Here is a 13,361-nt window from a genome sequence, read left to right as displayed (position 1 = left end):
CAACCCCCTCCTCACCTGCTAATGGAGCAGAGGGCAGTAATGTGCTTGGATCCAGGCCCTGCTGGATAGACAGACAGACAAAGACCTCCCTCTGCTCAGAGGCTGCATTCCTGCTCCCCCTGGAAGTGCAGTGTGCTGTGCGTGAGTGTAGGGTGCACACAAACACCGCTGGCCTTGGATCACCTGGGCAGACTGTAGACAGAGCCATAAGGTGCCATAAAGTCTAAGGCGTGTGATTTTTGTGTAAACATTTATTTTGATGCTGGTTCTGTGGTCTGCTCAGGAGATTCCATACCTGGGGCACCTTGCTGCTGTGTGCAAACTTTCCTTGTGAGCCTTCCTAAGCCGTGGGGCACTCAGGACTAAGGAGAGAGGGAGTTCATGAAAATAGGAACAGAAAAATACGAGGTTTTATCAGAGATGGCAATGTACATTAACTAAGGATCCCCATTAAAATACCACTGACCTCTCTTTGCTTGCAAAAACCTGATGTCTGAGAGCTGCAGCACAGCCTTGTTTGTTTCCCTGTTGAGATGAAGGCACTTTCTCTTTTAAGTGTCTTTGGGGAGGAAAGGGCCAAGGTTGGCAAACACTGCTGTGAAATGCTGGAGATTGGAAATTTCCTCCTGTTGGTTGTGGAGAATTATGCTGAGGCCACCTCAGTGCTGAATTCTTGATGTCTTGGAGAGAGAAATAGGAACAAAATAACTTTTCTGAGCCATCTACGTAAGAAACACATCTTTGAGTTGAAATATGGGGTAAGATGGTAAATTCAAGAAGAGAAATGACAGTATTTGGGATTATGTTTAAGACACAGAGAGGTGTTAAACAGTGTTTTAAATTCCACTATTTTAAAGTGGAGATGGATGGATGTTGCAAAAATGGTGATCCTCCAAAGGACAGGAATTGACCCCAACCTGCCATGCACTGCAGCAGAAGAATTTTAACAAGAAGCACCTGCCTGTCTCTTCTAACTCAGCCCTGGCCTTTATGGCTTTACACACACTGTTAAATCTAATCAAGCACATCAGTTTACATATTATTCCTAATGATTAAACTCTGTGGTTGTTGTGTTGTTTGTTGTTGTTTTGTTTTAACATACAGGTTAATGTACTGTTATTGAATTCTGGAAATATCCATCAGCCAAAACTGGGTGGGCTGCTCGTATGTCACAGTCTGAATCAATCCCTTGTTTATTCTCAGCACGAACATCCAAGGTTTCACTCAGGCTCTTGACAAATACTTTAGGACAGATATAATGTGAATATAAAGGAATTCGACTAAATGACTGGTCTGCACATTGGGTTTAATTGACAATAGTAGAAGCAGTAGCCACCAAATGGTCCCAGAGGCAAACCCTGCTTGACTGTGCGTGCCATGGGGGATCAGTACCCAATAGATTGCCACTGTTTTGCCACAATGCTATTCAAGTTCAGAGGCGAGGAAATATTTTGCACTAGCAAACTTCTTCCTGGGTTAAAAAATGGACATGGAGAAGGGAGGGAGAGAGGGAGAGAGGGAGAGAGGGAGAGAGAGAGGGAGGGAGGGAGGGAGGGAGGGAGGAAGGAAGGAAGGAAGGAAGGAAGGAAGGAAGGAAGGAAGGAAGGAAGGAAGGAAGGAAGGAAGGAAGGAAGGAAGGAAGGAAGGAAGGAAGGAAGGAAAGGAAGGAAGGAAGGAAGGAAGGAAGGAAGGAAGGAAGGAAGGAAGGAAGGAAGGAAGGAAGGAAGGAAGGAAGGAAGGAAGGAAGGAAGGAAGGAAGGAAGGAAGGAAGGAAGGAAGGAAGGAAGGAAGGAAGGAAGGAAAGGAAGGAAGGAAGGAAAGGAAGGAAAGGAAGGAAAGGAAGAGTGGTGGGCATTAGTATTGGAGGGAGGAAGGGTGGTGACAGCTTGGAACACCCCAGCACAGAATAGAGGTCATGAACCACACAGCACCAAGGATGCTCAAGGTCCCAGCTGTGTCAGACTGACAGAGCTCCATGGAGTTCAACTCATTCTTTATTCCTTTGTTCTGTGTTTCTGACCATCCCAAAGCCATTGTCTTCTATCGAGAGAACGTGGCTTGTTGGATAAATAAAACAAGTTTTGAAGCCATGAATTCCCACTTCTTTCCCAACTGCCTGGCTCAGCCTCATCTTTACAGGCTCACAGGGACCGTTTCTGGGTGCACATATGGAAGAACACACAGAGACATGCTCCTTTAGCTACTGCAGGTCGCTAATCACTTGTCCATCTGAAAGGCATTGCCTTAAGGGGCCACAGCCTGCACAGGACAGAGGAAGAGAGGATACATGGAAATCAGCTGTGGGGGGAAATCTCTGTTGCCACTGGAAGAAGCACTAACTCCATCCCCAGAGGAGCTGCAGCATTGGGTCAGCATCTCAGCGACACTGATCAGAGGATATAATGGACTGACAAATAGAAGCCATCACGAGGTTCATTCTGCAGAAAGGATCCAGTTCTCTGCTTACAAATGTGCATGAAATGATGCTCTCAGTGTCTTCCACATTAAAACTAGGAAGGCTGCTCTAAAGTTAAACCAATGGAAGGGACAGCACAGTTTTCCTGAACAACTCAAGTAGAATGTTGTTTCATTTCAATGTAAGCCCGGGAGTTTAAAGAGAAACCTGTGGGGAGGTGCTGCACTCAGAGCCTCTCAGAAAGAAAGGCTCACCCTTGTCCTCTCCAAAGCTAAATGAGATGCACCTCTTACAGCTCCTGGCTTTTTGGGTGCAAGTATTTCTTAGTACAAGAAAAATAGCACTGAACATAATTTAATGATGTTCCGTATCGTATCTTTCCTGTTTTGTGTCATAAAATGCTGGGGGGGGGGGGTTATATAATTAGTAATTATATATATACTTATTACTAGGAAATAAATGCAGTGCTTATATTTACAACAGCTTCATTTAAAAAGTGTTTGCCAGGCTCTGTGTGTGGATGTGAATGTGTATGCAGGTACGTGACCCAGAGACCGCTAAAATAAAAGGAGATTTATATCACTTCACCATCCTCGGTTGGGGGATGGGGAAGGGCACGCTGAAAGCTACGCTAATAAATTAAAGACAACATTTCTCACAAACAGATTTCCTCCAGGTAGCCTTTTCCTACTGGAATTTTCCAAGCCAGAAGTGCTTTCCTTCTCTTGTCTTGGCTGCCAACAGGTGAGTGCTGGCTGTCCCAGCGAGCCCAGCTATTTACACCGCTTTGCTCCGGCGGTAGAGGCTGCAGGAAGAGATGTCAGAGCCCCATGTCCCTCAGGGTGCTTGGGAGCTGCCTGGTTTAAGCATCATTAATGTTGCTTCAAGCAGCCGTGACTGTGATGGCCCTCTAAACCGAGACCTAAGTGAAGGAAACAAAGCCGTCAATCCAGGTTCTTCTTTTATAATTCAGCCGTTGGGTGTTGCTGAAATGTGTTGGTGGAAATGCAGCCCTGTCTCTGCTTCCATCCCGTTCTCCCCCTCTGCACATCGGTGCCTTTCAGTGGGAAGCAGATCTGAAGGCTCTGTGCTGCCAGAAGCTCTGTATCCGATCCCTGTGTCCGTGCTCGTGTCTGCCTGTTTCAGCCATCTCCTCACCTCATTCCCTTTCACTTTTGATATTCTCACTCCGGGGTGGGACCCAGCGATGGTTCAAGGGCTGCGTGAAAGCAAATTGAGGTTGGAAGTGAATTCTGGTAAAACAGATGAACCCCTTGGAGGCTCCGATAAATGGTCCCTGCAAGGGGTCCAGGTGGGATCTGGGTTTCTTCTGGCCACAACAGCACCCCAAATCCCCTCACTGCCACCGTGTTAATGGGATGACAATGCAGCAGATCCTTTCGTTTAGATGTGTTTGTTTCTTTATGGGACTGAAGAGAGTCACCACTGAGGTTTTTTTCCCCTTCTCTGTGAAAAACAAACCAAACCGAAATGAAACAAAACGCCGCAGGCTCAGCGTTGCTGCAGCGCCGACTTCCACCTATTTTTTCTTCATCAGGCGGTGCCCCTCCTGTGGCCGCTCAGAGGGGTTTTCTTCCGTACAGAACAAAAGGAGTCGGGCACGTCGTCAATGAAAGGACAGGGAAAAATGAAGTGAAAGGGAATGAGACGGAATGGGGTGGAATGGAATGGGATGAAGAAACGAAACGGAATGAAAGGAAATAAAATGGAATGAAATGAAATGAAACGAAATCAAACAAAAAGAAAAGAAACGAAATCAAATAAAAATAATAAAATAATAAAATAATTAAAATAACAAAATAAAAAATAAGATAAAATAAAATCTCCTCCAGCCTTGGGAATGAACGGTGGAAAAATAAAACCTGAATCCCAGAGCAATGCCTCCAGGTGCTGCAAATCGTTCTGGGGGTCGGGAGATGCTGTCAAGGTGGGCTCAGACGCAGTGTGGACTCTGCCCACAGCAAACGGAGCTTCGGAAGGATTTTTGCCATCCTCTTCCCGCAGTCGTAGCCGAGTGCGATGCCCGGCATTCCTCCTGGATCTGGGCTGCTCACCCCGGTTCTATCCCCACCCCCAGCCCGCCGTTGTCTCTCTGTTGCTGCCGACCCTCGGAGCGCATCCTCAGGAACGGGGCCGACCCGCGGCGCGGAGCAGCGCTCCGGGAACGGCGACGTCCCCGGCGGAACGCAGCCGGGCGGTCCCGGGCTCCGCTTCTCCGTTGTTTTACAGCAACGACAAAAAAGAATGCGCTGAAATAAAGGCGGTGCCGCGAAGGGGCTGAGAAGAGCCCCCCGTTCTCCGCCGTTTTGTTGCACAGAGTCGGACGTGGGTCCGTAACGCGTCGGTGTCCCAGCTCGAAGCGCGCATTAACATGCAGCACACGGAGCGCTTCGGTGGGATTGAGATGGTTCGGAGCGCGGTTTGAACAACAACAACAACAAAAAAGCCATTCGAAAGCGATGGCTCTGTTACATTTCAGCTCGGGAAATTGCGATCTTCCCCTTGGAAGCCGCTCCCGTACGTCGGAGAAAAGGCATAATGAGAAGAGCGCATCAGTGGCAGTTTGGGACTTATCCCTGTGGCTCCGTCACACTCCGTGAGATGCATCAATGGGAGCCCGTGTGCAAATAATAAACCTGTTCCATCATCTTTTCTTCCATTTATTTCTTAATCAGAAGGATGTTAAGCCATCGAACGGGAAAAAATGAAGCTGATTCCAGTAGGAAATTGATTCTATGTTGCCTTTCGGTGGAGTGCAGCACTGTAACACCGCACAAAAGGCGTTTCTGTGACACTGCTTCGGAGTAACGAATTGTATTTGATTTTTATTGGGTATAACTACGATGAAAATTATCCCTGTTTTGTGAACGGGTCTAAAACTGCGTGACAGTGTACAGCAACACACACACCCTCATGGTGTTTGAAACAACAATAAAAAGTGAGGGAAAAAAAGGGGGTTTAAAATAAAAGGGAGAGAGAGGAAGAAAAAGCCTCAGAGGTCTCTTTGATATCGCGTTTTATTTTTGGATTCGGATTAGGAAATCAATGGAGTCGGGGCGTAGAAAAGGCACCTTTGATTCAGCTGCTGGGGTTTGGATGGGATTCTGCTCTGAGCTGCATAAAGGAGAGAAGCAGAGAGGCGCGCAGAGCAGTCTGAGGTCCCCGTTAATGACATCCCGTCACGATGCTGTAAGACCCAAGAATGTTTACAACGTGGGCTCAAGTTCAATGACAAAATGCTTTGAAGAAAAAAAGGGGGGAAAAAAGCCCAGACACTTTGTGCAGTGGGAATGAACTTGAACAAAAGAAAGGAGTCAAAGGCGGGGGGAAAGGGAAGGCTGAGGGAGGGAAGGACTTGGGAGTGTTTTCCTCACAGTTTCTGCCTTTTGCCTGCTCGTAGGTGTATCTGTGGTGCATCCTGATGTAACTGAGGGGAAACAAAATCGAGGAAAAGAGGAAAAAAGAGGAGAGGAGAGGAGAGGAGAGGAGAGGAGAGGAGAGGAGAGGAGAGGAGAGGAGAGGAGAGGAGAGGAGAGGAGAGGAGAGGAGAGGAGAGGAGAGGAGAGGAGAGGAGAGGAGAGGAGAGGAGAGGAGAGGAGAGGAGAGGAGAGGAGAGGAGAGGAGAGGAGAGGAGAGGAGAGGAGAGGAGAGGAGAGGAGAGGAGAGGAGAGGAGAGGAGAGGAGAGGAGAGGAGAGGAGAGGAGAGGAGAGGAGAGGAGAGGAGAGAAGAGAAGAGAAGAGAAGAGAAGAGAAGAGAAGAGAAGAGAAGAGAAGAGAAGAGAAGAGAAGAGAAGAGAAGAGAAGAGAAGAGAAGAGAAGAGAAGAGAAGAGAAGAGAAGAGAAGAGAAGAGAAGAGAAGAGAAGAGAAGAGAAGAGAAGAGAAGAGAAGAGAAGAGAAGAGAAGAGGAAGGGGGCAGCTCATCTCGGGGTGGGAGCTGCTGGATTAAGGCACATTTCCAACACCCCTGGTTTAAACCCAATTTTCGTACTGAAAGCATACTGGAGCCAACCCCACCTCCCGCTTCAGCCCACCCGGGACCTCCCAGGGCTGCTCTGCCCGGGATTTCGGGCTGCTCTGCCCCAGGTTTGCTGAGTTTCAAGTTCAATGGCAAAGGGAGGGGGCCGGCATCCTTCACCTGGCCCGGTGCCCCCCGGCAGCGGCTCCTTCCCGGCGTTTTACGAGGATGTCGGGGCTTTCTCGCCTTTTGCTGGGGCCGCCGTGTAAAGGTTTTACAGCTCTACCCGAGACTTCCCTCCTCCCCTTCCCATCCGCATTTTCCACCTCGGATTCTGGGCCGGAACTGAGGACAGGAGCTGGGGGGGCACGAATCCCCCAGTCTCGCCCAGTTTCCCACTGGGGGGGGAGGAGGGGGGGGGTCAAGCTGTCCTGATCGGGCTGGGGAGGGGGTGGGGGGGGGTCTGGTTGTCGCCCATTCCACATTGGTGAAAGAGCCCAGCTGTGTGGAAAGGATGGGAAAAAGGAAGATGTCACTAAAAGGATTAACCCTTCACGTGCCGTAGGGGAGTGCATCCATTTCCAAACCTATAAACCGACCTGGTTTCCTTTAAAGTTGCTTTCAGATACACTGAAGATCACAGCCAGATTTATTTTTTTATTATTATTTCATTGGATTATATGCTTATCTCTGGGGAACATCCGAGTGACTGCTTCCTCTTGGGCAAAGCTGCCTCTGCTCTACGGCCTCTGCAGGCACAGAGATGAGGGCTGATGGACTCATAAAGGTTAACGCAGGGATAAAGGATTTTAAGAGAATTTGAGAGATGTTGAGGTTCTCATTCCCTGGCACGTTCAGGAAAGCAGCAAAACGTTTCCAGGCATTTTCCTGCGCAGAAGGGATGGAGACTGCAGCTGTGAGGCAGAGATGGTACCCTTTGGGCCACCCGTCCAGCCAGAAACTGTAAAAAAACGAGCAAGCAAGAAAGCAAACAAAATGGTTCAATATAGAGAGTAATTCATAGCAGGATCCAGATGAGGAAGAGCAAAGTTTAACGGATCCCTGCAGCTGTCAGAAGGTGGAGGAGCATTTCTGCCCTTCCACCGCCCATATTGCCCATTTTCCTCCTTTCATATCAACTCATTTGGACTTCCCGCAGCCCCGACGGGATCCCCCCCAAAGGGATTCACTCTTCCCCTCTCATTGCATCATCGCTCGCAAAGCTCAGCCCGGAGCCATTGGCTCTCCCCTCCCGTGACGTCATGGTGGAGTGACGTCACGCCAGGCTCGGAAATACGTGCGAGAAAACGAGCAGAAAAATGACGGCAGTCCATGCTTGGAATACTTTAAAAATGACTCAAAAAAGAGCAAAATCGCTGCTTGAAAAGATCACGATTTAGGGCACGCAGCGGTTCAATGCATTGCATTTACAAAAGAAAAGGCAGAAAGAAAAAGAAAACCAACGCGGGTGGTGGCAGTCGTAGCGGTCCCGGAGTTTATTCGCCCTTCCGAGGCTGTTTGGGGTTTACAGGAGCCTTAAACCCAGCGCTGCTGCCCCGAACAGCACGCAGTGAATGTGGACGTGGTCGGGCTCACGCACCGGGCGCTTCCCTTACACCATAAATACACCTAAAGGAGCAGAGGAGAGCGGGTTCCAGTACTCACACCCTATTTATTCTGACATAAAGGATCACAGCGTTTCTTAATATTCACCAGTATCATTTTGTATGACGCGGGGTTTATCTCAGCACATGCTATGAAACGTATCACTATCATTATTAGAAGGAGGCGGGTACAATATTAGTACAAACGAAATCGTGTATGGAATTATACAAATTGCATTTACTCGTATCAAAATATAGTCACGAACATACATGTATTGTATGTATGTATGTATACAAACACGTGCATATATATTTATATCCACACAGCCGGTACCATACTGCATGTGTACATGCATACGTCTACACATCTGGGTATATATATCGACACACAAACACGAAGATCGTAGGTGAGAAAAGGGAAAATAAGGCGCCATCCTAACCGTGTGCCTGGGCACACCTATGTGCATCTCTGATACATAACAGCAACGCGGCGGGTGCCTGCAGCCATGCGTGTGCATACGGATGTGCACGCGTGCACCGCGCATCCACACAAGCAAGAAACGTGCGTGCGTTTCCGTAGAGCGCGACTGGGCTGTACGGATTTCCCCCTTCGATGAGCATTTTGATGCTCCTGCCTGTAATGAAGGGGATGCTGTTTGTAGGCTCTAAGTTCGGGTTTTTGTCGTGCGGACCAAATCCGTGCGCAGTGCCCTCCTCCAACCCCCCCACCCCCCCGACTCGCCGCACGCAGACAGACAGGAGTTGCGTTCGGGGTTAATTAATGCAATTAGGCTTTTTTTTTTTTTTTTTTTTTTTTTTAGAAAGCGCTCTGCTGATGCAGTTCGAACAGAAGCGACGGGAGACGGAGCGAACACGACGCGGTAAGGCAGAAAGAGAGGTCTGTACATGGTCCTGGGTGGGAACGTTGCCTCTTCCGACATGCGGTGCCCCCATCTGCCGATGGGGTTTTGCCCCTCGGGACCAGAAGGCCCTTCGCTGCCCGATGGGGACGGCGCTTCACCCCCCTCCCGGTGCCGCTCAACGTGCCGGAGCCCCGGGGACCCTTTGGGGCTGCGGTGTGGGGTGGCCGCGTCCTCACTGAGCGCCGCTGCTGCTTTTGATTTTGGCGACGACTTTTTTCTCTTTCACCCTCCTGTTCTGGAACCAGATGGTGATCTGTCTCTCCGTAAGGTTGGTGGCGGCCGAGATCTTCCTCCTCTTGTCCCGGGTGATGAATTTGCTGCTGGCGTACTCCTTCTCCAGCTCCTTCAGCTGCCCCTTGCTGTACGGGACCCTCTTCTTGCGGCCCCGGCGGAAGGCGCAGCCGTCGGGGGGCAGCGGAGCGGCGGCGTCTGGGAGAGATGGGGCTGAGCGGGGCCGGGTTGGGGGGGGCACAACGCACCCGGAGCCCCCACCTCCGGCAGCAGCACCTTCCCCTCTGCCACCCCGGTCCTTCCCTCCAGTCTCCCTATCTACTCGCAGTGTATTTCTTAACGAAGCTTAAAGATTATTTTTTTCCTCTCTATGTTTATTCATATACGGTTTTCCTCTTTACATGGATTCAAGCCTTGTTTCTCCCCTCTAAATTTATTTAAATGTTATTTTTTCTTCTCTGCATTTATTCATAGAGTCTTTCTCCTCTAAACTTATTAATATATTGTCCTTCTCCCTTAAACTTATTTATATATCGTTCTTATTTTTGGTTTCTAAACATATTTACGCATTGCTTTTTCGTCTCTGAACATACTTATATATTATTTTTCGTCTCTGAACTTGTCTATCATTATTAATTTTTTTGGAGAGGGGTCCAGGTAACGACCACCAACGTGAGGCAGCCCAGCAATAACACATTCTCTTTCCCCATTCCCACTGCTGCCCCCGCGTTGTGCCACCGACCACCTCAATGCCCGAGCTACAAAGGGCATCGTACATCTTAGTTCTTATTTTGCAACCTGGCTGCCCTCTCGCTCACAACGAAGATCTCCTGATCGACAGCAGCATTTTTTTTTTCCCAGTAGGTTATTATAAGCCTTATTTAAGCAGTTAAGCCTTGCTCCCAACCACCCCTCTCACAGCCCCTCCGCAGATCCAGCCCAGGGACTTTACCTGCAAAAGCGGATTTCAGGAGGTAGCCGGCCTGGCCCTGCTCCTTGGGGCAGCACATCTGGCCGCTCCAGCTGCCGCCCAGAGCCCAGGGCTGGTGGTAACCGTCCACGGGCAGCAGCGCTTCGTGCCTCGGCTCCCCGGGTCCGCCCAGCCCCGGCACCACCGACACGTCCAGGTACCCGGCCACTGGCTGGTACGGGGCCCCGTAACCGGGGTAGAAAGCCAACTCTGCGGGACGGCTCTGGAAGTCCTCGCTGCCCGCGGGGGGGTCCAGGTACTTCTCGGGGGGAAATGGCCCCTGCGCCGGGCCGGCTTTGAGGGCGCTGCGGGCGACGCGGCACGAGTAGTACCCCCCGCCCAGGTACCCGTAGGGCAGCGGAGCGGAGGCGGTGGGGCCCGGCGGGGCGGCGGGGCCCGGGGGGGCCGTAAGGCACGGCTTGGCCGCTTCCTCCGTCGGGTAACCGGGGTTCATCCCGGGGGGAGGCGAAGGGCAGCCGATGGCAGGGGGGGGCGGCAGGACCCTGCCTTGGCCGCCTGCGAAGCCGCCGGCAGCCAGGAGCCCCTCGAGGCCAGGGGGCTGCATGCGGGGCGGCACGGGGGCCGGGGCATGGGGAGAAGCTGCTCGACTGCACCCGAGTACTGCCCGAGGGGGGGTCCCCGGATCTTTTTAAAAGGCTGAGAGCTGCCGAGAGCTGCCTTGCCCCGCCGGACTGCCCTGACGCAACGGGTAGGGCCGGCCTCATTGGTTGCTGCGAGGGGGAAAAAGGACGGAGAAGGAGGGGAAAAAAAAACCCACACAAACCCACAAAAAGAAAAAAAAAAAAAAAAAAAAAAAAACCTCCAGCCCAGCCCTAATAAAGCATGGCTGCAGAAATTGCGAAAATACTTTTATTGCGGTCGGAGGAGGAGGGAGGAAACCTCCCCAGCACGTGACAGGCGGGTACAAGCCTGTGAATTATACAAAAAAAAAAAGAAGGGGGGTGAGAAGGGATAGAGGGAGGGATGGGGGATGAGAGAGGGAGAAGGGGAGGGAGGATGGAGAGCAGCACAGAGGAGTAATTCCTGGTGGAAAAACACGGACTCTGTTTCAAACCATCCCATAGCGATGTGTCCACATCTTCCTCTCAGGTCTGAGGGCACAAGAACTCCCGTGGGACGTGGGGACACCTGGGGAACCCCTCGGGTCCTCAGCCTGGCCTTGCTCGTAGGCTGTGTCCCATGCACATTCCTACAGCCATCCACCACAGTGTACACCAACGTGGCAAAAAGACAAAACCTATATCCTACATAACCTCTACCTAACCTCCGTATTAGGTACAGCTTTGTACCTAAACCTATATATAACCTATACACAGAGTGCAGGGAAGGCCAAGGCATGGCCCTGACAAGCAAGGAGTGAAAAGAGAAGAAAACAACTGCAAAGGGTGGGGAAAAATATGTCTCTTTGCACTCAGCTTTGCCTCCTAACACGGTGCTGATGGAGCTCCAGGATGGGGGTCCAAGTCAGCAGCTCAAAGGGAAAGTTTGGCAATGGAGGGGGATCATAGAGAGAGCCTTTGGGTGCACCTGGGTGGAGCTGCAGAAGGGCATGGACAGGCAGATGTGGAAATGGAGGGTTATTTCAGTGTGGAGAAGTTTGGAGTTAAAACACCGAGGCCTACGTGTGTGTGCATGCTCAGAAATGATCGGGGTATGCACGTTTTTCATTGCCTGTACCCGTGGTGCAAACACACAGCCTTTCTCCCTCCTATTCCTCTCCCTTTTCCCCTAAAAGTCTTTGTCTGGGGGAAACCTTCACCACTGTCACCCAAAGGGCAGAGGAGCTCACGCGCTGCTTCTGCATCGTTTCCTTCTTGCAAAGAGATCAGCTTGAGGAATCCACAAGAAATCGAGAATTCCTCTTCTCTCGTTACCAAATGTCAGCACCGCTGCTCCTTCTGCCGCGTCTTCGGACACCGAAGCTCTGAGGCCCCCAACCCCAAACTGACCGAGGTGGGGGGAGGCAATGACCATGTCGGGAAAGCAGCGGCTCCGCAAAGCGGCCCGAGGGGGGGTTAGCGGGAGGGGGGTTTGAAGCCTCATCCCCACCTGTGGATGCGTCTGTGGCTGGGTGGGCTGCGGCCAGAGTGGGGAGAGGGGCAGAGCCGGCTCGGCAACGGCGACTCCTGAGGAAAAGCCCTTGAAGAACTTTTCCCCCCGCAAACACCGCTCCTTTCAGCTCAGGAGGTCCGTGGGGTCTCTATGGGATCCTGCCCCGCTGTGTCCCACAGCAAAAAGGGTAAAAATCAGCGCGAAGCTGCGGGTCCGGCCTCGGCTTTTCTCGTTCGCTGCTGCTGAAAATCTTGGAGTCTTGGTGGACGCGGTGGTTTTTACTTGTCTTTTTTTTCTTTCGGAAGAAAAGCGTGAGGAAAAGGGGAAAAAAAAGAGGAAGAAGGAAGAAAAATGAAAAATAAAAAAAGGGAAGTGAAAAATGACAAAAAGGAAATAAGAAAAAAAGAAATGCGAAAAAAGTAAGAACGAAAAGAGAGAGAAAGTAGAAGAAAAAGTAGAAAAAAGAGAAAGGAGGAAGACGGGAAAGGGAAAAAAGGAAAAATGGAAAAGAGAGAAAGAAGAAAGAGAAAAACAACTGAAGTAAAAATAAGAGAAAGAAAAAGAGAAAAGAAAGAAGAAGGAAAAATAAAGAAAGAAAAGGGAGAGAAGAAGAGAAAAAAGAAAGGAGAAAAAAGAAAAGAGAAAAAAGGAAAAGAAACTAAAGAAAGAAAAGGGAGATTTAAAAAACCGAGGAAAAAGGACAAAAAGGAAGAAAATTAAGAAAATAATAATAAAAGTTCTATCTTTTTAACCTCCACCTTTCCTATTTCAGCGCCCTTTTTTTCCCCCTTTCCACAGTTTAACGACCGCTCTCCTTTGATGCCCTTCGTGTCCCCCCCCCCCCCCCCCCCCTCCCCCCGGCTCCCATTTGCTCCGCTCCCGGCTCAGCGCTCGGCTCCGCGTTTGCTGCAGCTCCGGGCCGGGCCGGGCTCCGTCCGGGGTCAAGGCCAAGGTGAACGCCGAGAGCGGCGCTGCGCGGCCGCCGTCGGGTCCAGGAGGTGCGGGGGGTCGGAACGGGGCCGCTCGGAGTGAGAAAACCCGAAGGGATCCGAGCTGGAGAGGAGCTGCGGACGCAGAGGAGCGACTGCCCGCGGGTCGGGCCGCTGGTTTGTGCCATTATTTTTTCCCCTTTTTCTTTATATCTCATTCAAGGAAGAAGTGGGATCC

At 50.7% G+C, this 13,361-nt stretch overlaps 1 protein-coding gene across 1 annotated transcript; it reads right to left on the bottom strand.

Annotated features, from left to right (window-relative positions):
• Nucleotides 1–8,799: 8,799 nt before the first annotated feature.
• Nucleotides 8,800–10,748, bottom strand: HOXB13 (homeobox B13). Its single transcript, XM_001234926.6, has 2 exons — nt 10,104–10,748; nt 8,800–9,349 (listed from the first exon to the last, which is right to left on the bottom strand). The coding sequence occupies exons 1-2, from the start codon at nt 10,684–10,686 to the stop codon at nt 9,093–9,095; spliced, it is 840 nt and encodes a 279-aa protein (XP_001234927.1). The 5' UTR covers nt 10,687–10,748; the 3' UTR covers nt 8,800–9,092.
• Between the last annotated feature and the right edge of the window lie 2,613 nt (nt 10,749–13,361).

The sequence above is a fragment of the Gallus gallus genome, chromosome 27, assembly GCF_016699485.2.
Source record: "Gallus gallus isolate bGalGal1 chromosome 27, bGalGal1.mat.broiler.GRCg7b, whole genome shotgun sequence".
Classification (NCBI taxonomy): Eukaryota; Metazoa; Chordata; class Aves; order Galliformes; family Phasianidae; genus Gallus; species Gallus gallus.
Note: the sequence above shows the minus strand (reverse complement) of the source record. Positions and strands in the feature narration are given on the sequence as shown.